We start from the raw sequence: 23,101 nt of genomic DNA on the forward strand, positions 1-23,101 counted from the left end.
ATGTTAAGTGATCCGTCCAGACATTGATGGCCTTTAGCTGTGGACCTTGGACAAGACGAAAATACTACGATTTTTATTTTCACTCATTAAATTTGTATATTTAGTAATATAGTGAAAAAATTCGCTGATTGAGTATTAGCTGCATGCCACTTAATCTGCAAGAATGTTAAGTGATCCGTCCAGACATTGATGGCCTTTAGCTGTGGACCTTGGACAAGACGAAAATACTACGATTTTTATTTTCACTCATTAAATTTGTATATTTAGTAATATAGTGAAAAAATTCGCTGATTGAGTATTAGCTGCATGCCACTTAATCTGCAAGAATGTTAAGTGATCCGTCCAGACATTGATGGCCTTTAGCTGTGGACCTTGGACAAGACGAAAATACTACGATTTTTATTTTCACTCATTAAATTTGTATATTTAGTAATATAGTGAAAAAATTCGCTGATTGAGTATTAGCTGCATGCCACTTAATCTGCAAGAATGTTAAGTGATCCGTCCAGACATTGATGGCCTTTAGCTGTGGACCTTGGACAAGACGAAAATACTACGATTTTTATTTTCACTCATTAAATTTGTATATTTAGTAATATAGTGAAAAAATTCGCTGATTGAGTATTAGCTGCATGCCACTTAATCTGCAAGAATGTTAAGTGATCCGTCCAGACATTGATGGCCTTTAGCTGTGGACCTTGGACAAGACGAAAATACTACGATTTTTATTTTCACTCATTAAATTTGTATATTTAGTAATATAGTGAAAAAATTCGCTGATTGAGTATTAGCTGCATGCCACTTAATCTGCAAGAATGTTAAGTGATCCGTCCAGACATTGATGGCCTTTAGCTGTGGACCTTGGACAAGACGAAAATACTACGATTTTTATTTTCACTCATTAAATTTGTATATTTAGTAATATAGTGAAAAAATTCGCTGATTGAGTATTAGCTGCATGCCACTTAATCTGCAAGAATGTTAAGTGATCCGTCCAGACATTGATGGCCTTTAGCTGTGGACCTTGGACAAGACGAAAATACTACGATTTTTATTTTCACTCATTAAATTTGTATATTTAGTAATATAGTGAAAAAATTCGCTGATTGAGTATTAGCTGCATGCCACTTAATCTGCAAGAATGTTAAGTGATCCGTCCAGACATTGATGGCCTTTAGCTGTGGACCTTGGACAAGACGAAAATACTACGATTTTTATTTTCACTCATTAAATTTGTATATTTAGTAATATAGTGAAAAAATTCGCTGATTGAGTATTAGCTGCATGCCACTTAATCTGCAAGAATGTTAAGTGATCCGTCCAGACATTGATGGCCTTTAGCTGTGGACCTTGGACAAGACGAAAATACTACGATTTTTATTTTCACTCATTAAATTTGTATATTTAGTAATATAGTGAAAAAATTCGCTGATTGAGTATTAGCTGCATGCCACTTAATCTGCAAGAATGTTAAGTGATCCGTCCAGACATTGATGGCCTTTAGCTGTGGACCTTGGACAAGACGAAAATACTACGATTTTTATTTTCACTCATTAAATTTGTATATTTAGTAATATAGTGAAAAAATTCGCTGATTGAGTATTAGCTGCATGCCACTTAATCTGCAAGAATGTTAAGTGATCCGTCCAGACATTGATGGCCTTTAGCTGTGGACCTTGGACAAGACGAAAATACTACGATTTTTATTTTCACTCATTAAATTTGTATATTTAGTAATATAGTGAAAAAATTCGCTGATTGAGTATTAGCTGCATGCCACTTAATCTGCAAGAATGTTAAGTGATCCGTCCAGACATTGATGGCCTTTAGCTGTGGACCTTGGACAAGACGAAAATACTACGATTTTTATTTTCACTCATTAAATTTGTATATTTAGTAATATAGTGAAAAAATTCGCTGATTGAGTATTAGCTGCATGCCACTTAATCTGCAAGAATGTTAAGTGATCCGTCCAGACATTGATGGCCTTTAGCTGTGGACCTTGGACAAGACGAAAATACTACGATTTTTATTTTCACTCATTAAATTTGTATATTTAGTAATATAGTGAAAAAATTCGCTGATTGAGTATTAGCTGCATGCCACTTAATCTGCAAGAATGTTAAGTGATCCGTCCAGACATTGATGGCCTTTAGCTGTGGACCTTGGACAAGACGAAAATACTACGATTTTTATTTTCACTCATTAAATTTGTATATTTAGTAATATAGTGAAAAAATTCGCTGATTGAGTATTAGCTGCATGCCACTTAATCTGCAAGAATGTTAAGTGATCCGTCCAGACATTGATGGCCTTTAGCTGTGGACCTTGGACAAGACGAAAATACTACGATTTTTATTTTCACTCATTAAATTTGTATATTTAGTAATATAGTGAAAAAATTCGCTGATTGAGTATTAGCTGCATGCCACTTAATCTGCAAGAATGTTAAGTGATCCGTCCAGACATTGATGGCCTTTAGCTGTGGACCTTGGACAAGACGAAAATACTACGATTTTTATTTTCACTCATTAAATTTGTATATTTAGTAATATAGTGAAAAAATTCGCTGATTGAGTATTAGCTGCATGCCACTTAATCTGCAAGAATGTTAAGTGATCCGTCCAGACATTGATGGCCTTTAGCTGTGGACCTTGGACAAGACGAAAATACTACGATTTTTATTTTCACTCATTAAATTTGTATATTTAGTAATATAGTGAAAAAATTCGCTGATTGAGTATTAGCTGCATGCCACTTAATCTGCAAGAATGTTAAGTGATCCGTCCAGACATTGATGGCCTTTAGCTGTGGACCTTGGACAAGACGAAAATACTACGATTTTTATTTTCACTCATTAAATTTGTATATTTAGTAATATAGTGAAAAAATTCGCTGATTGAGTATTAGCTGCTTGCCTCTTAATCTGCAAGAATGTTAAGTGATCCGTCCAGACATTGATGGCCTTTAGCTGTGGACCTTGGACAAGACGAAAATACTACGATTTTTATTTTCACTCATTAAATTTGTATATTTAGTAATATAGTGAAAAAATTCGCTGATTGAGTATTAGCTGCATGCCACTTAATCTGCAAGAATGTTAAGTGATCCGTCCAGACATTGTTGGCCTTTAGCTGCGAACCTTGGACAAGACGAAAATACTACGATTTTTATTTTCACTTATCAAATTTGTATATTTAGTAATATAGTGAAAAAATTCGCTGATTGAGTATTAGCTGCATGCCACTTAATCTGCAAGAATCTTAAGTGATCCGTCCAGACATTGATGGCCTTTAGCTGTGGACCTTGGACAAGACGAAAATACTACGATTTTTATTTTCACTCATTAAATTTGTATATTTCGTAATATAGTGAAAAAAATCGCTGATTGAGTATTAGCTGCATGCCACTTAATCTGCAAGAATCTTAAGAGATCCGTCCAGACATTGTTGGCCTTTAGCTGCGTATCTTGGACCAGACGAAAATACTACGATTTTTATTTTCACTCATCAAATTTGTATATTTCGTAATATAGTGAAAAAAAATCGCTGATTGAGTATTAGCTGCATGCCACTTAATCTGCAAGAATCTTAAGAAATCCGTCCAGACATTGATGGCCTTTAGCTGTGGACCTTGGACAAGACGAAAATACTGCGATTTTTATTTTCACTCATCAAATTTGTATATTTCGTAATATAGTGAAAAAAATCGCTGATTGAGTATTAGCTGCTTGCCTCTTAATCTGCAAGAATCTTAAGAGATCCGTCCAGACATTGATGGCCTTTAGCTGCGGACCTTGGACAAGACGAAAATACTACGATTTTTATTTTCACTCATCAAATTTGTATATTTCGTAATATAGTGAAAAAAATCGCTAATTGATTATTAGCTGCTTGCCTCTTAATCTGCAAGAATCTTAAGAGATCCGTCCAGACATTGATGGCCTTTAGCTGTGGACCTTGGACAAGACGAAAATACTACGATTTTTATTTTCACTCATCAAATTTGTATATTTCGTAATATAGTGAAAAAAAATCGCTGATTGAGTATTAGCTGCATGCCACTTAATCTGCAAGAATCTTAAGAAATCCGTCCAGACATTGATGGCCTTTAGCTGTGGACCTTGGACAAGACGAAAATACTGCGATTTTTATTTTCACTCATCAAATTTGTATATTTCGTAATATAGTGAAAAAAATCGCTGATTGAGTATTAGCTGCTTGCCTCTTAATCTGCAAGAATCTTAAGAGATCCGTCCAGACATTGATGGCCTTTAGCTGTGGACCTTGGACAAGACGAAAATACTACGATTTTTATTTTCACTCATCAAATTTGTATATTTCGTAATATAGTGAAAAAAATCGCTGATTGAGTATTAGCTGCATGCCACTTAATCTGCAAGAATCTTAAGAGATCCGTCCAGACATTGTTGGCCTTTAGCTGCGGACCTTGGACAAGACGAAAATACTACAATTTTTATTTTCACTCATCAAATTTGTATATTTCGTAATATAGTGAAAAAAATCGCTGATTGAGTATTAGCTGCATGCCACTTAATCTGCAAGAATATTAAGAGATCCTTCGATAGCCTCTTAGTTAAAAAAAAATAAATTCTGTGGCTGACAGACAGCCTCTCAGTTGTTCAAATCTTGAAAAGTTCATTTTTAAATAATTTAAAATAATAAAAGAAAATTTCATAAATATTCTTAATTAGAGAAAAACTATACCAAAAATCGTGTTGGTTTACACTCAAGGATATTTTATCCGCCTATCCAATTCAAGAAATATTGTCTCACGAAAGCCGCCACGGTTTCTAATCCGTATTTTGAAGCAATTACAGTTAGAAGATGTTTAGAAGTATTACCATTAAACCTTTCAAGAGCGGGTCATTAAAATTTTTGAAATATGGTAAAGAAACCCAATCGATGTGATTATGTAGACATAGATTTTGCAATCAAAAATTTTTCCTTCTTCCACTGGGGTTAGTGTCCCCGTTTGAGGACACCTCCCGTTTAGAGGAATCTCCGTATAAAAATTCTTTCTATAAATTCTGTTAGTTTTCAAGGCTAAATGAGCTAATTTCAAACATGAGTTTATAGCTCATCATCTAATGATTTAAGAAGAATTTTAAACTTGCACTTTAAGATTTCAAATAAACAAAATTAATGCGATATTTATATTCAACTAATCATAAGGATATTGGAACTTAATACTTAATTTTTGGGCTTTGAGCTGCTATAGTAGGAAAGCAATAAGCAATAAAATTTTCAGAATTTGTTCCTATTTTTCGCTAAAATGTTCACTATTTGTTCCTATTTTTCCCTATAATTTCCACAATTGTTTCCTATTTTACAGTAAAATTATCCTTTTTCTCTCTATCTCCTCCATGTTTCTTAACATTTCTAGCCATTTTCCCAAGCACTTGTTCTATTTTTGCTTAAAGTTTCTAATATTTTTCCCTAAAATTTTTACAATTTTTTCCTATTTTACCGCAAAAATTTTCCTATTTGTCTCTATTCATATATGTTTCTTAAAATTTCTCCTCATTTTTCTTAGCATATCTTATTTTCCCTAAAATTTTCACAATTTTTCTTATTTTACAGTAAAATTTTCCCTATTTTACAATGTCCTCTCTGTTTCTTAACATTTCTCCGCATTTCCTCCAGCATTTCTCCTATTTTCCCCTATTTTTTCCTAACATTTTCACAATTTTTTCATAAAATTTCTCCTATTTTTCCATAAAATTTTCACTAACTTTTCCTATTTTTCTCTAAAAGTTTCCCTATTTCACCCCCTCTATATTACTTTTCTTTCTATTTTCCCCAACAATTTTCCTGTTTTTCTCCACAATTCTTCCTATTTTTTCGAAAAATTTTCATTATATTTTCCAATTTTGCCCTAAAACTTTCCCCATTTTCTTCTAAAATTTGCACTAATTTTTCTTAAAATTATGACAATTCATCTCACTATTTTTTTCTATCTTTCTCTTAAATTTCCACTATTTTTCTATGAAATTTCCTGTCCGATTGTTAAGATTTCTTCTCATTTTCTCCAACATTTTTCCTAATTTTCCCTCAAATATTTCCTATTTTTTTTCTTATTTCTTATTAACATTTCCCCAGTTTCTCACTGAAATTTCTTCTATGTTTCTTGGCATTTCTCCCTAATTTACTTAACATTTTTTCTATTTTCCCCTATAATTTTGCCTATTTATTCCTTAAATTTTTCCAATATTTCTTAAAATTATGACTATTTTTTCCTATTTTCCCCTAAAATTTCCTCTATTTCTCTAAAATATTTCCTCTAATTTTCTTATGATTTCTCCCTGTTTTCCTCAATATTTTTCCTATTTTTCTCTAAAATTTTCCATATTTCTTCTATAATATTGTATATTTAATTTTTATTTTTAATTAAAATTCCCCTTTTTTCTTCCAGAAATTTCTTATTTGTTTCTTAAGAGTCCTTCATGTTTTCACCAACACTTTTCCTAATATTCCATAAAATTTCTTCTATTTTTCCTTCAAATATTTAATATTTCTTCCTTTTTTTCCATAAAATTTCTCCTTTCAGTAAAAATTTTCATTATTTTTTGCTATTTTTCTTTAAAATTCCGCCTACTTCATGAAATTTCATTGTATGTTTCTTAAGATTTCTCTCTATTTGCTCCAACATTTTTCCTATTTTTTCTCTAAAATTTTCCAGATTCTTTCCTAAAAATGTCACTTTTTTTTCCTTTTTTCCTTTAAATTTTCCTTATTTCTACCGAAAATTTCCTCTAAGTTTCTTAAGATTACTCTCCATTCTCCACAACATTTTTCCTATTTCTCCCTAAAACTGTCCCAATTTTTCCTAATCACTATTTTTTGTTGTTTTACCCGAAAATTTCCCTTATTTTTCTCTGAAATTTCCTCTAAGTTTCTTAAGATTTTTTCCCTATTTTCCCGAAGATTTTACCAATTTTTCTTGAAAATGTTTACTATTTTTTTCTGAAATTGTCACTATTTTTTCTTATTTTTCATTTAAATTTCCCTATTTCTTCCCAAAATTTCCTCTATGTTTCTTCATTCCATTTTTCTCATTTTTCATTTTTCGTAAAGTTTTAACTATTTTTTTTTCTATTTCTTCCGAAAAATTTCCGTATTTATAAAAACAGAGAGGAAAACTTCAGTATTTCCTCTATGTTTCATAAGATGTCTCCCCATTTCCCTAACATTTTTTCCTAAATTTTCACTATTCTTTTCCTATTTTACCCTAAAATTTCTATTTCTTCATGAAATTTTCTGTGCATATGCACAGATTTCTCATTATTTTCCCCATTTTTCCTATTTTTTAATAAAGTTTTCCCTGTTTTTCCTTAAAATATTCACTATTGTTTTCTATTTTTCCCTAACATTTTTCCTATTTCTGCCAAAATTTTCCTCTATGCTTTTGAAAATTTCTCTCCATTTTCTACCAACATTTTTCCTATTTTCCCCTTAAATGTTTAATATTTTTACCTAAGAGTTTCACTATTTTTTTCTCACATTTCCCCTGTTTCTCACTGAAATTTCCTCTATGTTTCACAACATTTTTTCCTATTTTTCCCTAAATTTTTCTATTTTTCCTAAAATTTTCCCTAATTTTTTCTATTTTTCCTAAAATTTTCCCTAATTTTTTCTATTTTTTCTAAAATTTTCCCAATTTTTTTTCTAAAATTCTCCCAATGTTTTACTATTTTTCCCTAAAATTTTCCCTATTCCTCCCTGAAATGTCCTGTATATTTCTTGAGATTTCTCCCTATTTTCCCAATCAAATTTCCTATTTTTTACAAAAATGTTTCCTATTTCTCCCAGAAATTTATTCTATTTTTATTTAATTTCTCCCCAATTATCCCAACATTTGTTCTATTTTTTCCTAAAATGTTTCTTTCAGCTAAATTTTTTTTCTTTTTTCCCTAAAATGTTTCCTATTTTTCAATAAAATTTTCCCAATTTTTTCCTAACATTTTGAATATTTTTCCTATTTTTCCTTAGAAGTCTCTGTATTTCTTCTTGAAATTTCCTCTATGTGAAATTTTCACTCTATTTTCCCCAATATATTTTTTTTTTCAAAACACTTTCTTAATTTTCATTAAAATTTTCATCCTATTTTTCATGAAAATTTTTCCCTGCGTCTCCCTGAAATTTCCTTTATGTTTCTTAAAATTTCAAGATTTCTCCCTATTTTCTCTAAAAATTTTCTTATTTTTTCCTGAAATTTTTCCTACGATTCTTAAAATTTTCACAATTTGTTATTATATTTCATTAACATTTCAACTTGTTTCTCCCTGAAATATCCTTTAAGATTTCACCCTATTAATATATCCTTTAAGATTTCACCCTATTTTCCCCAAAAAATTTTCAATATTTTTTTCCTATATTTCATTAACTTTTTCCCTGTATCTCCCTAAAATGCCCTGAATGTTTCTTAAGATTTCTCCCTATTTTCTCAAACATTATCCTTATTTTTCCCTACCATTTTCAATATTTTTTAATGTTTTCCCTAAAATTTCCCCTATTTCTCTAAGAAATTTCCTCTTTGTTTTTCTTATGATTTCTCCCTATTTTCCCCAAAATTTGTCTTATAATTTTCCTTACTTTTCCTATAATTTGGACTATTTTATTCTATTTTTCCATAAAATTCCACCTATTTTTCCCTGAAATTTCTTCTATGTTTCTTTTCATCTCATTTTTCACAACATTTTTCCAATTTTTCCCTAAACTATTTGCCATTTTTTCTTTTCAATATTTTTCCTATTTTTCAATAACATTTTACCAGTGTCTCTCTGAAATTTCCTTTATGTTTTCTATTATTTTCTCTATTTTCCCCTAAATTTACCCTATTTCCCCCTAAAATTTTCCTTATTTTTTCCTAAATTTCTCCTTATTTTTTTTCTGTTCTTCCCTAAAATTTTTTTAGTTCAAGTCTCAAAGCCGACAATTGTTTTGTATATTTTTCTTTTTTATATATATATTTCGGGTGTTATTCTCCATACTATTCCTATAGTTACTATAAATGATTCCAAATAATATAATTCAAAAATAAAATTTTACGTCAAAATATTTCAATATTTAATTGAAATTTTAAGTGTCAAGATCATGCGCATGCGCAGAATTCATTCCTATTCTTATCCTTGTACTTTTAAACGAGATCCCCTCGGTATTTAAAATTTGAATTGGGTAGTTGTATGAAGAATCTTAGGCCTCTCTGGTTGCTGTCTGGTTAAATGGCTTGGTGGATGGATCGGCAGGGTGTTCCGCTGATTTTTGCAGACCTTCAGTTCGAGTCTATAAAACGACAATTATTATTCTATTTTTACTTACTTTGGGTATTATTCTCCTTACTTATCCTATAGTTACTATGAATTATTCCAAATCATGTAATTCAAAAGTGAAATTTTTCGTCGAAATATTTCTATATTAAATTGAAATTTTGTGTCAATATCATGCACATGCGCAGACATCATTCCTATTCTTAGCACTGTTTTTTTTAGATCAGATTTCCACCGTATTTAACACTTGAATTAGATAGTCTTATTAAGAATCTCAGACTTCTCAGCCGCTCTAGGGATACGTGGCTTGTTGATAAGATCGGCAGGAGGTTTTGTTGATTTTTGCAAGTCCACTTCTTGTCTTGAAACCGACAAATGATTTTATATATTATTCTTTTTATTTATTTATTTTGGGTATTATTCTCCATACTAATCCCAAGTTTTCTAACTCTTCATTTTCGTACTTTTCCAGCTGACTAAGACCTTCTTTATCAAATATATCATTTCTAAAACATCGAAATCAAGGCTCCCATTTCTGTCGATAAAATATGTTTACCGTAAGTTGCCAATAGCACCTAATAATTTTCAGCAGCACTGTTTTTTAATCAAACGTGAACTCCTTGCAAGTAGTATTTTGTTCGCCAGTCATTCGACATATTCGGAACTGTGAAGTAAGTGTATTGTTTGCAATTCAGCACAATAATACGTAATAAAAAGCAAAGCTATGTAACAGATCTTTGATATGAATTTAGTTGCACAATGCGATATAGCATAAGTTAAGCTATAGTAAATCCCTCAAATCAGCTATAGTAAATCCCTCGAAATGAATTCACAGTATTTCATTTGAGGATTTCTCTCTGTTAAAGCTTTCATGAATAGATTAAACGAAATGGCAAAAAGAAAGTGAATTTATTTTTTAAATTTAATAAAACATTGAATGCAGTATAAACCTATAGAATGGACAAAAACAAAGTCACGTTCCGTTCAATAAATTGACATGCAGTGAAATGACCTTTTTAGATCCGCTGTTCTTTTTCACATAGTTTCAAGATAAAATTTGTTTATTGAGATTAGAAGAAATCTCCGGCAATGAAAGCGTTTTCATGAACTTTAATGCCAATAAAAATTTATTTTATAGTAAGTGTAGATTAAAATTTGATAAAAGTGAGCCATCTTGTTAGCTGGCAAAATGAAAAAAAATATTTACGTAACTAAAAAATGAAAAATGATGCACAGTTATGATTTCGCTGTGTGAAGTCTTTCACCTGTTTCTCCAGAAGTATAAAGAGAGAGAATCGAGGGACTTTTGAATTTATTCCACTTCCAGTATGGCATTTTTAGTTGGCTTTTCTCTGTTTTGTGTTGGCAGCGTTTTCGCTCATCCTTTCAGTAAGTGATTCTGAATATTTTGCCGCATGAAGTTTAGGATAGCAGCAATTAACATATTTTGCTAATTGTGATTGTTTCTTTTTGTGATTTAATAGCTCATTTAGGCGATCTTCCTTTGGAAAACCCTGATTTATTTGGTGGCGATATTCTTCTTCAAGATCCAGAGGTACGATATTTCAATAATTATTACGACTCAATTTTTAATAAGAAAATAAATGAAATGTGCAAGATGTATTGCATTGACACGTTTCGTAGCACATCTAATGTAGCCACATGATTCGTGGCCCAACAATCTATTTTTCTACATCGTTAAAGAGAAGTAAATACTTCTATGGGTGAAATATTTAAAAAAAGAAATAATAAATGAGGAAATATTATAAAATCTATATCTCATCTCTCATACTTGACAAAAAAACACCATCCTTGATCCTTAGCATATTGAATAAAACAATTTATGAATAAAAACAGACAGATGAAAAGTTGTTTAAAATAAATGAAGGTTCTGTTCAAGTTATTTCAGGAGAAAATCTGAGCTATTGAATGATTTAAAATGTTTGTCTAAATTAAAAAATGTCATTTCCATTTTTTATTGTTTTAGGTAGTTAGCAGAAATGATAGAAAATGAATACAGCTTTTAAAGTAAAAAATATGATAAAATAGAAATTTATTCCATTACAAAAACAGTATATGTATTTAATGTTTATATAGCAGAGAAATGGCTCTTGTTACTTATTGTGAAATGGCAATAACAGCCAAATGTAAATAAACTGTCATGAGAATTTCAACTCTTCGCGTAGCCATTTAATGGAGTTGTCAACTAAAAAATACACTCAATCAGTGGAAAGAATATATAAAAGAAATCAAGAAATTAGCTTCAAACGCTTCATCGAACGCAAAAATAGACTTAACCGTCGCCAAATGGGCAACCATTGTGATTTGCCTTTGAAAATGAAATCCACATCTTCCGAAACAATTATCTTACAGAGTCTTTGCATTGTTTTGAAAATAAAAAGAAAAAAAAAATATTTTTCATAACATCCATTTCATTTCCGAAGAATCATTCCCCAAATTTAAATGATATTTTAAATTCAATTTGATGCATTAAATATAACAATGATTCTATACGTTACGATGGGATTCAAACGCATTCGTTGAGACATTCAATGACATGTTCGCTTTTATTTTGTAACATATTCATTGGCAGTGAGTGGATTCGATTGACATCAAATAACAAATAGAAATACTTTTTAAACGCATTCCATGAGTTATTTGACAATACAAAAAGGTCAATAATCTGTTCGAATGAATGGATCACCAAAGAGGGGGGGGGGGTATTATTTGATTCTTCTACTTAAGTCAATGAATTGATTCCCATTCAGAATCAGAATCGTCTAAGGAATCAATGAATGATCCATATAAAATAACTGTACATTTAATAAGTGTTAAAGCACAACAGATGAAGAAGGGTTCATCATAAGCATTCCGCATATAGATTTTCACAGATAGATGCAATGGATGTATAATTCATTATATTTTACGAGAATCAGCATATTATTTCTAGCGACCAAAAGGAATTGCTTTTGGTCTTTAAAGTCAATTCATGGGGATTTTCATCTGGTTTGGTTTCAATAACAAACGGTTCTGGCGGCTCTTAGATCTGAAATAATCCTGCATCTAATTTTTTATATTTACAACGGGCCGCCTCATTCCGCATATAGATTTTCACAGATAGATGCAATGGATGTATAATTCGTTATATTTTACGAGAATCAGTATATTATTTCTAGCGACCAAAAGGAATTGCTTTTGGTCTTTAAAGTCAATTCATGGGGATTTTCATCTGGTTTGGTTTCAATAACAAACGGTTCTGGCGGCTCTTAGATCTGAAATAATCCTGCATCTAATTTTTTATATTTACAACGGACCGCCTCATTCCGCATATAGATTTTCACAGATAGATGCAATGGATGTATAATTCGTTATATTTTACGAGAATCAGTATATTATTTCTAGCGACCAAAAGGAATTGCTTTTGGTCTTTAAAGTCAATTCATGGGGATTTTCATCTGGTTTGGTTTCAATAACAAACGGTTCTGGCGGCTCTTAGATCTGAAATAATCCTGCATCTAATTTTTTATATTTACAACGGGCCGCCTCATCAAATTTAAATTGAGTTTGAACTTCGGGACACAGTAAATGTTATAGAAGCATTAGGCTTTACATGCACTGAATGCTTGAAAGTTGTAATGTTTGATTTCTTTTATAAATCTTTTTCTTTGGAAAAAATAAATATTCTAACTATGAATGCTTATTGAATTCTAATAGATTACAATATTTTTTTTTTCTTTTTCAATATAACTTTTGATTGTAGACATCCAAATAAAAGCAAAATAAAATTCAAATTTCTGATAATTTAAAAATGTATTTCCAATTCTTAGGATTTCAGAGTATTTTGATACAAAATAACATCCGTTTGCTTAAAGTGGCAAACATGCTTACATGTGACTATTCTAAGATATTTTTACCCTTAATGTTAAATGGTCATTGAGGGTAGTAATTTAATATCTTTACTAGTTTGGTCTGAATGATTACTATTCAGTTCATTTAATAATCTCTAATTTCATAAATTAATTAGCTAAAATTGCAGAACTTTGATGTAAAGATCAATTTATCAAAACATCCTCCTTTTCGAAAATTTTTGTTGTCCCAGAGTTATGAGACTAAAAAATAAGTCATATTAAATCTCTTTTAATTAAATAATGAAGCATCAAAAGCGTTTTCCGACCTAATTTCTTCCAAGAAATTGAAAAGAAATTTTGTCTCTTAATTACATGTTAACGGATAATATCAATTTTCATGTCTTGTTCCTTAAGAATGTTTTTCGATCGACTTTTAAAACCTTTTAAAATAAGGATTTCTTGAGTTGATTCCTTTTTATGTTTGTTTAAAGTTTCAGTGCATCGTTTTTTCGTTATGAATAATTGCACTGGGGAATTGTATGAACATTTCGACTTCACCATTACATTTATTGACTCAAACTACATAAAATATAGCTTTCTGCTTCATTTAAAGCATTTCTCTGTTTAGATGTTATGTTTTATTTCTAATAGTTTAGAAGTTGACGTATAAACCACAATTAAGTTGATCCTTAAATATGAAATGAACATTTATATTATTCGAATATGATTTTAAAATATGAGAATACGAGAAATGATATATGCTATTCAGATGAATTCTCTCTCATCGCCAAAAGTTTCGAATTGTGGAGGCCACAAATATTCAAATAAATTAAATCATTTACTATTTATTAATTAAAAAAAATTGATTGGAATTTTTGAAATGAGTTATGATTTTAAAAATTGCAGAGAATAATGCGATGTCTTCTTCATTATTTACCTTATCTGTAAAAATTCTTGGAACACTATTTTTACATTCCGAATACTATAAGATAATATAAAAATATCGAGCCATGTTGTGGGGCATTTTTGGTTAGAAATGCATGTGATACTTACATGCATTTCTAACCAAATGTCATAATGTTGGAAAGCTTTAAAAGTTTTTCACATTTTTGGGTGCATTTAATCGAATATTTCAGCAAACGTTTGCTTTAAAATAAATCCATTATTCTCAGATATATTTTTATTTATAATTTCTTATTACGAAGTTCTTGCATTACAAAATCGTGTTGTAAACGGAACGCTTTAGTTTTTGTCGAAAAGAAATATTTATTTTATTATAATCTAGCCTGTTTTAAACCCATAAAATGAATGTACTTAAGCCCCGAATAATTACAATCGGATATAATAAAAATATTACAGTACACAAAGCTTCAAAATGCCGGTATCCTGGTATGGAGGTAGCGCGTCTTCCCCGTGATCTGGGCGTCCAGGGTTCCATGTTCCCCGGGTCTGGTTGTTCTTCTATCTGTGAGATGTGTGAATGTGCCCCCCTGTAGAAAGGGGCTGTGCAAGCAATTAGGATGTGTCGGTAGCTAAGACGCACACTTGGCCCTAGTTGGCACTACTAAAAACAAGAGGCGCACCCTCGGCTTAAAATCGCTGATTTCGTCGGCGAGCTTGTTCATGGCAAGCGCCATTAGAAACAGAAAGCTTTACAATTTTCAATATATTTGAAAAAAAAAATGCAAAAATGTATCGTAAAAATAAATGAGTTTTTAATCATATTTCTGAGAAAAGAGCCTCAGCTCTAGAATGACGTCTGCGATCTCGACACACTGTTGCCAAATCATTAAGTTATTTCATTTGAAATGTGAATGTAGCAGTCAATAGTGATTTAAATGCTATAAACATAGGAAGAAAGAAATGTATGAATGTATACATGTCTGAATATGCACCAATCCAAAATGCATCGCTTATTTTATCTTATTCTGATGCTACTACGAGAACGACGATGTTATCACGCGCTTCTATTTTAAACCGACCGAAATTACTTTTATATCAAACCTTTTTTTTTTTGTTTGTTTGTTTGCTCATTTCAGTGTACGATATTCAATTCATAGAAATAAAGAAGATCGCTTTTGTTGCATATCATTTGAAACAAAAGGATTGCTCTTAAAAGTAATTTGAAATAGGAAAATCGGGCATAAGTGACCCAGGAATGAAAGAAAGGGATCAAATCATACTTTGAATGTTTTTCAAAAGTTTATCGGTTTGGCAAGATAAATGACTTAGAGATGAGTTTCATAAGAACATGAAAAGGGTCGATCGGTAAAAACTGTTCAATACTTTTAGTACATTAATAAATGAAACTGTGCAACACTATTGGAACAATGCTGCTTGATATCCCGTCAGATGCCGTTTTTTGCTTTGGCTTCGCAAGCTTAGGAGAAAAGATCGGCAAAAGTTTGAATTCAATGTCGGTCCTAGAGCGAAACAGGGATTCAGCAACTTTACTTGAAAATCGATTGAAATCAACTTGTGTTATGTATGATGATCACATATATTTATGCAATTCTGTAATGATTATTCTACATAATTTCTGAGAAATTAAAAATTTGATTTTAACTATTTAGGACAGAAATGCCGTTGTCAGCAAATTTCAAGTTTGGCCTGGAGGAATTGTACCATACGAAGAAGACCCTGGCCTCAATAAGACCGTCAGTAAGTTAATGTTAAAAAGGCAATAATAAAATCAATAATCACATTTCATGTTAATTCAGGCAATAGATGCCCTTTTGGAAAAATCGAAGATGTTTTATTTTGTTTTACAGTCGTATTAATTGTGTTTAGAAAATATTCTTACCACGTTACATTTTTAACAAAGAGAAATCAATAATCTTGCTCTGCGCTATAAAAATTAGCACTTCGTAATGATTTTAGCAGTACGTTCATTGATTCAAAAAGACAAAAATATAATTATTTACAGTACTTTCAAAGCTGGGAATTTATATTTATCCCTAAAGGTTCAGAGATTAAGTTTCGAGCCACACGATTTGGTGCTACTTTTATATTCTGAAATCTCAAAGTTGATGAGAGCCTGTTTTTAAATTCACATGCAGAAACGATGGCACAGTTCAAAAATATTTCTTTAGGACTGAATAAAGTTTAAGACGCCATAATTCATGAAAATATCAAGATAAAACATTTTAAAGATTTTAATATTTTCTCACTTTCATCAACAATATAATTTAAAGAAATTAAAAGAGATTCTTTATTGTTGTTAATGAGTAAAATGCTGATTCAGTAAGAAACCTCTTTGCTTCAAATTTTGGAGTGGGAGTATGAAGTGCGATAAAATCACTTGACATGCCGTGCATTAGTCATGACGGCATCGCCTTCATTTAAAAAGTGTAAAAAATTTGGTTAGTGCTTATAATTTGTACCAATCAAAAAACTCAGAAAGAAATCTGGTGCGCTAATAAGCGTCAGCCAATTGCCATTAAGTTTGAAGAAAGGATTCCTTATCTCACCTGATTCATTGATTCCTTTTGACGAGATTTGCAATGTTCATGTTCTGTGATTTCAAACGAATAAGAGAAATAATTTCAAATGAAATAGAGCTATTTTAATGAATGCAGATATTTCTATTAATTTATCGCAGCTTATTTATCGTAAACAAAAGATAATAAATGTCTTTACGTAAACAAAAGATAATGAATGTTGCTTCATTTTTTGCTGGTTTTAGTGAGGTTCATCCTGGAACGTGCATTTAACCATTACTTAAAGCATACGTGCATCAAGTTCGTGCCTCGCACCAACGAACATGACTACATTCGAATATTCCCAGGTCAAGGGTAAGCATTCTACATAAGTTTCAGTTTTAAGTTAATCAAGAGGTTTCAGAAATATTCCTTCCTTTGATAACCTTTCCTGAAAAGCCTCGAACAAGTTCGGAATAGCAGTTAAAAAGCTTTCTAATAATGTCCTTAAAGGATTTATTTTTAAAAAGCCAATGAGCGAAACATTGTCTTCTTTGAGTATTTTGTTACATTTTTGGAGGAATAAAATTTGGAAAGATGAATGAATGTACTGTCTGAAATATACTCTCTGTCATGAAACCTGAAAGCTGAAGCAAATCAATACCGTCTATCACAAAATTTTTATTCTGAGCTATAGTTATTTCCAAGAATATGGATGTTTCCGAATCCAAAAAATAGTGTGATTATGAAAAGAAGTTATTAAATCTAACTTTACGTTCTTTTAAAGACTTTTTTTTTTATTATTAACTGCAAACGGCAGGGAAAGCTGAAAATTTATAAATATATCCTTTTTATGCCTAAGAGACTGCGATTACATCAGAATTGCTACTTACTTTCGAAAAGTAATATTCTTTTTTCAATAGTTTAATAGTTTCTTTGAGTTTAAATCGGAGTTTTCTATCATATTTAATTGTCAGAAAATTGATTATGTATTTTCGGTGTCACTTTCTGAAATTAAGTTTTAAAAATTTATTAAATCTGGTTTTCCAACTAAGTACAAGTGTTATTTTATTGCTATTCTAATAAATTTACCTGCTGTTTGTTTCTTCCTTGCGATAATCAAAATGGAGTACAATTATATTTGAGGTATAGATACAGATAATATCCTGAAGATATTTCCTCCTTTAATGAAAATTAAAATTTGATTAATCTTGTCACAATCTGATTTTTAGTTATTTAAATATTATAAAAGCACTTGCTGGATGGGGACCTGATAAACTGGAAACGTGTTCACAAGCTCAAAAAAAAGCGGATATTTTTTGCCACACATTTCGGAGGTAACGTGAAAGGGACACCAGAATATTACTATTCATTATTTTACAAAATAAATTTTTTGCAATTTCAAAAAACTATACTGCAATATAGACTATGGATGAAAGAACTGGCATTAACCTAAGGGATGGTTGGTTAAGGGTGTTCTAAATTTTGCATGACAGATATAATTTTTTATATGTTAATTAATGGCCTAAACTTTACACTTTTCTATCTAAAAAAAGTATCTTTTTTATTTCTTTATGTAAGTTGCATTATACATGATTCATATATGTGATCTTTTTTATTCAGTCATTTTTTGAATTTCAAATTTTATTTAGTTTTGTTTCTTTTATTTCAAAAATAGGATTAGCAATATAAAACAAAAAATGCAACGAGTCTAGTCAATACATTTAAAAAAAAATTAACAACAAAGTAGACTAGTAAACAATGAAATAGTCAATAATAAGCCTTTCTTTGTTTTGCGGAAAACTGATCATCTCTTTGCTAATCCAAATCTTAAAATTTACAGGCCACAGGTATAAATTTTTAACTACTCATTAGCATTGAAACTTTACATTTTGTCCTCGAAAACTAAAATTTGCCTTTAAATGGGTGGGCTTTTTTTCTAAATAAAAATCTGCAGTTTTGACAAAAAAAAAAAAAAAAAAAAAAAAAAAAAAAAAAACTTATTTGGGAAGAACTAACTGGTTGTTCCATTTGACTACAAACTTTTGGCTGTGAGTGGGATGGCTTTAAATGAATCCTTCACTCCGCCATCAAAGTGAAACGTTTATTTCAAGATGAATATAGATGACTGTGGTTAATACATACATAAAATGCAATAATGACGTTCGAAGAACTTCATTATTTTGCATTAAGATGAATATTTCAGCCAGATGTAGTATTTAGTTTTCCACCTATGCGCGATCCGCATTTCGGTTTTGTTGTATTCTTTTGCACAAAAAACCGGGTTTGGATTTCATGGATCTCTGAGGACTCTTGTCCAACCAATGGCATTCGGTTGCAGATGACATTAAGTCGAAAATTCCGCGTCCATTACTTCGAAAAATACTAGATGAAAAAATGAATTGCTGATAGGTAAAAAGCAACGAAGAAAAGGCTTAATTTTTTTTTAATTAAGAAATTTTAAACAAGAAAAATATTTTGGAAATCTACATTTCTGCGCAACTACTTTAAGACAAGGTAAATTGAATCTGAACTGTAAAACAATATTTTGTGTGCTCGAATTACATCTTTCATCTTCCAGCTGCTACTCGTACGTCGGGAGAGTGGGAGGCCAGCAGCCCGTGTCCTTGGGCCTTGGATGCGGTTGGGAGGCCACCATCATCCACGAGCTGGGGCACGCCGTCGGATTCTACCACGAGCAGAATAGGTCGGACAGGGATGACTACCTCACGATCTACTGGGAAAACATCAAGGAAGGTTCGATGAAAAAATTACTAGTGTTTGAATATATAAAATCAAACTACTTTCATATTTATTGGAAAGTGAGGAGCTTAAAACGACACTTTTCGAAAAGGCGGCTGTTACCGTGCTCATGAGAGAGGCCTTCATCCAATGCTTTTCACATTGGATTGGAAGGGGGATTTTTTTCCTTCATTTATCAGATTCAAAGAATGATATAAAATCGGAAAAACTTACAACAAACGAAAATCTTAAAAATAAGTGAAGGATTATCTCGAAATTTGCATTTTAAAATTCCAAAATTTTTAAGTAGCAGCTCCTGAAGTTTGAAATGCTAAATGGAAGCAAGGATGAAATTTGAACTAGTACAGCAGGAACTATAGTCTAATTCACTATCGTGTCTTCATATCAGGATCAAGCACTCTGTCGGAATTAAATTAGATGCAATTATTTTACTTTAATTGCCTTAGCACCCATTATAGAAATTATTGACAATGACAAAAAAAATGACATTAAAAAAAAGATTATAAATACGTAAAGAAGATATATGATTGTAATCGGGTTGTCGCATTCAGTTTAACATATTTCACGTTTTGATCGCGTTTAAAGAAGGGAGGGAATTATGAAAAGTTCTCTTAATGTGACTACTACTCTGGTCAACACACCATCTCTTATTTTTAACTATTACATCGCTTTTTCATGTTATTTTAAATCCTCTATTTGCTTCATCAAAAATACATAAAGAATATTTTAAGCTATCAACAATTCTGAAACGCTTCTTTCCCATTTTCGTAGAGCTTTATCAATGTCTTTAAATGATCGTAAGTGATCAAAAGTATCCGGACGCTTCCACATTTAATATTATTTAATAAATATTATATAGAAAAGGGCATAAAAATCCTTTAAAGATGGGGAAAAAATGGCGAGTTGACAGACAATCAGTACCTTTAAAAATAAATAAACTAATGATTATCTTAAACTTTGCAATCTGAGGCTACAAAATTTAAAAGTAGAAAGTCATGACTCTAACTCTAAAGGTTAAGCATGCTAAATAGATGAGAAATAATAATTACAATCAAAATGAAATTTTCGTTAATGCAGCATGGACTAGGAAACTCAAATCATTTAATAGAACTCCCCTTTATCTATCAAGTCTTTATATGAAGAATGACATCAATGTCAAATAGGCTCTGTTTGAATTAAACTAAAAATTAGGATGAGGGTGTGTCATGTAGTTATTCTGACTTAATTATATTTGTTAAAATGATTTTACATAAAAAAATAAATGAGAATATGTTAAGAAGATGTATCATTGGAGTCAGTTCAAGTTTATAATACCTCACTTTTTTTCACCCTACTAAAGAATGAGAGGGAATTTCGAGCTTCAAAAATTAGCTAAAAGAGGCCCGCTTTAGTCAAGGAATTGTAGCGTTATTCAAAAGTCTTTCTTTTCCTTCACTAAAATTGTTGGAAGAATATTTTAAGCTAATATTATTTTCAACCATTTTTTTTCCAAAGAAATTTATCGATATTCATAAATGTATAATGTTATTCAGAGATATAAAAGGGAAGCAATAAAAGATTGGATGATTTCATTTGTTTGTTTAATAAAAAATTAGCCGAATATAAGGCCTCCCAAATTTAAAAAAAAAAATTGCTTCAATGCCATATTTCCGCTTAGGCGCTGAAGACCAGTTCATGAAGCTGAAGCCCAACCAGAACCAACTGCTGACTCCCTTCGACTATGAGTCCATCATGTTGTACGGCTCCATGAGTTTCTCCAAGGACCGCAAAAAGCTGAGAACAATGGAAGGCAAGAACGGAGAATATCTTAGAGATGTATTTTCCAAGGGAAAACTCAGCCCCAGCGACATACAAAGGATCAAGAAGCTCTATAAATGCTAGAAGCATAAATAAAAATTAAAAAAAAACAAATTCAAATCGTTTCTTCATTTTTTAAACAAATAAATATAATTTAAGGCTGAGTCCAAGGTTTTGTTTTTATTTATTTATTTATTTTACTTTTTACTTATTATTTGGATTACTTCTTCCCAATTTTCGAAACACTGCGTCACATAATTCCTTCATTTTTGAAATTTTTCGGATGTTCTAATGAAATAAAAACACGTTTAAAAGTTAGCTAAGCAATAAGGAAAGAGAACAAATAAAGGAACGACATTCTGCGTTGACAGTGTTTTTAGTCACAGTCATTGAATGAAAATCTATTCTGCCCACTTCGATTCCATCTAAAAATTCATGATTCGTCTGCTGCCATCGCTTCCCATTTAAAGAAATGTAGCAGAATAAAACTTGGACCATTGGAGGATTTTACTATTTCACTGCTCCATCTCGTGTCAAGGATATCTTTGGCATGCAAATCAGAATTCTCCATTGTCATTATACAATCATGAATTAAAATGTGTTATTTTTTAAAAATGAAATGCCTGCAATGAAAATGAATGTGGTCACCGAAGGTTGATAATATTAATGGATCCGTGCCAATAAACTTCGATGAACAACATCTTATCACCATAAAAAGAAAATAATAATAAAGTTTAATAATAATGAAGTAACTATGCAAAATAAACGTATAGCATTCAGATTTATTATCAACATTTCAAAACGAGGAAATGATTAAGTGAGCGACAAAAATTGGCGCCATCGATACAGCTATTGTAGTTTCCCTATCTCTATCTAATAGAAAATGTAGTATTTTCTAGATTTCTCTCAAAAATGAATGGTGACACATAACAAATATAGATAACCTTTTATATGCTTTTAAAATGAACGAAATCAATTATAATGTAATATTAAACATATTTTTTATTCACTTTATTCACGTTTCTAAAGATGAAATCTTAGAATCGATTGTTCAAACACTTATTATTGCAATAGCGATTTGAAATGTTGTGAATGAATCTGTAACATTCATTTTAGCATTTCATAATTGTCAATGAATTCAATTTTAATTTCATACAAGCGGAGAAAATTTACGGTTTTATGGCTACAGTTTTCCACAATTATAAGTCAGAAATTTAAATGGAAAGTAATTGAAGTAAAATTTTAAAAAATAGTTTATTTTTCCTTTGAGTCATTTTCTAAATCACCGATTCCCAGAACAGCTAAATCACCATAATTAGAGCCGAACTAAACAAAAAAATCATGCAAGATTTCAACATTTCTTGGAATGAAAAGGCGGATTCGTGGCATTCGTACTTTGAAAGGATTGCATTACTTTTATTGGATTGATATTACATATTACCAGAAATAATCGTTTCACAATATGTAACAAACTAATAAAAATAGCAAATAGCAAGAAATGTTAGGCGAATATTCATACTTTATTCTTTACTTTATGGCTTAAAAATTAAAAATAAATTTGAATTAGACACTAAATATTGAACATATTCTTTCTGAACTGTTTGAAATATTCAACTCATAGCGCAAATCTGTGAATCTAGCATAATCTTAATCGCAAATTAATATCATTGATGCAAATTTTCCTACGGAAACAATTTTCAATAAAGACCATCTGCAAATTCTCTTTCGATCATTGAAGATTTTGATGAATTGTATTAATTCTGATTTCTGCCTTTTTTGGCAAGAAGCCAATCAACACATTTTTTTTAATAGAAGGAAACTATTAAGTACCTTAATTAAAGAGGATTTAAACTGTCTTCTCTTGATATTGCGAAACTTTTAAGATTTAATTCTTAAAAAGGCTACTAGGAATTGCATGTTTTCCCCCCATGGACAATTCTGATATGTCCCCACCCCTTAATTAAATGCTGCCAGATTCTAGAGAT

General features: G+C 30.8%; 1 protein-coding gene across 1 annotated transcript; it reads left to right on the forward strand.

Moving 5' to 3' along the window:
- The first annotated feature begins 10,522 nt into the window (after positions 1 to 10,522).
- LOC129981297 (astacin-like metalloprotease toxin 1) lies at positions 10,523 to 21,280 on the forward strand. The gene is made up of 6 exons (XM_056092076.1): positions 10,523 to 10,678; positions 10,774 to 10,844; positions 15,711 to 15,798; positions 16,823 to 16,931; positions 19,138 to 19,313; positions 20,977 to 21,280. Exons 1-6 carry the CDS (start codon positions 10,618 to 10,620, stop codon positions 21,198 to 21,200), a joined length of 729 nt encoding a protein of 242 aa, XP_055948051.1. The 5' UTR covers positions 10,523 to 10,617; the 3' UTR covers positions 21,201 to 21,280.
- Positions 21,281 to 23,101: the final 1,821 nt, after the last annotated feature.

The sequence above is a fragment of the Argiope bruennichi genome, chromosome 1 (assembly GCF_947563725.1).
Source record: "Argiope bruennichi chromosome 1, qqArgBrue1.1, whole genome shotgun sequence".
In the NCBI taxonomy this organism is placed as follows: domain Eukaryota; kingdom Metazoa; phylum Arthropoda; class Arachnida; order Araneae; family Araneidae; genus Argiope; species Argiope bruennichi.

Bases quoted from the DNA above. Each gene is read 5' to 3' on its own strand.
- LOC129981297 (XM_056092076.1), top strand. From the start codon at position 10,618: ATGGCATTTTTAGTTGGCTTTTCTCTGTTTTGTGTTGGCAGCGTTTTC. The intron at 10,845-15,710 runs GTACGATATTTC...TTAACTATTTAG, and splicing joins TTCTTCTTCAAGATCCAGAG to GACAGAAATGCCGTTGTCAG. The intron at 15,799-16,822 runs GTAAGTTAATGT...TGCTGGTTTTAG, and splicing joins TGGCCTCAATAAGACCGTCA to TGAGGTTCATCCTGGAACGT.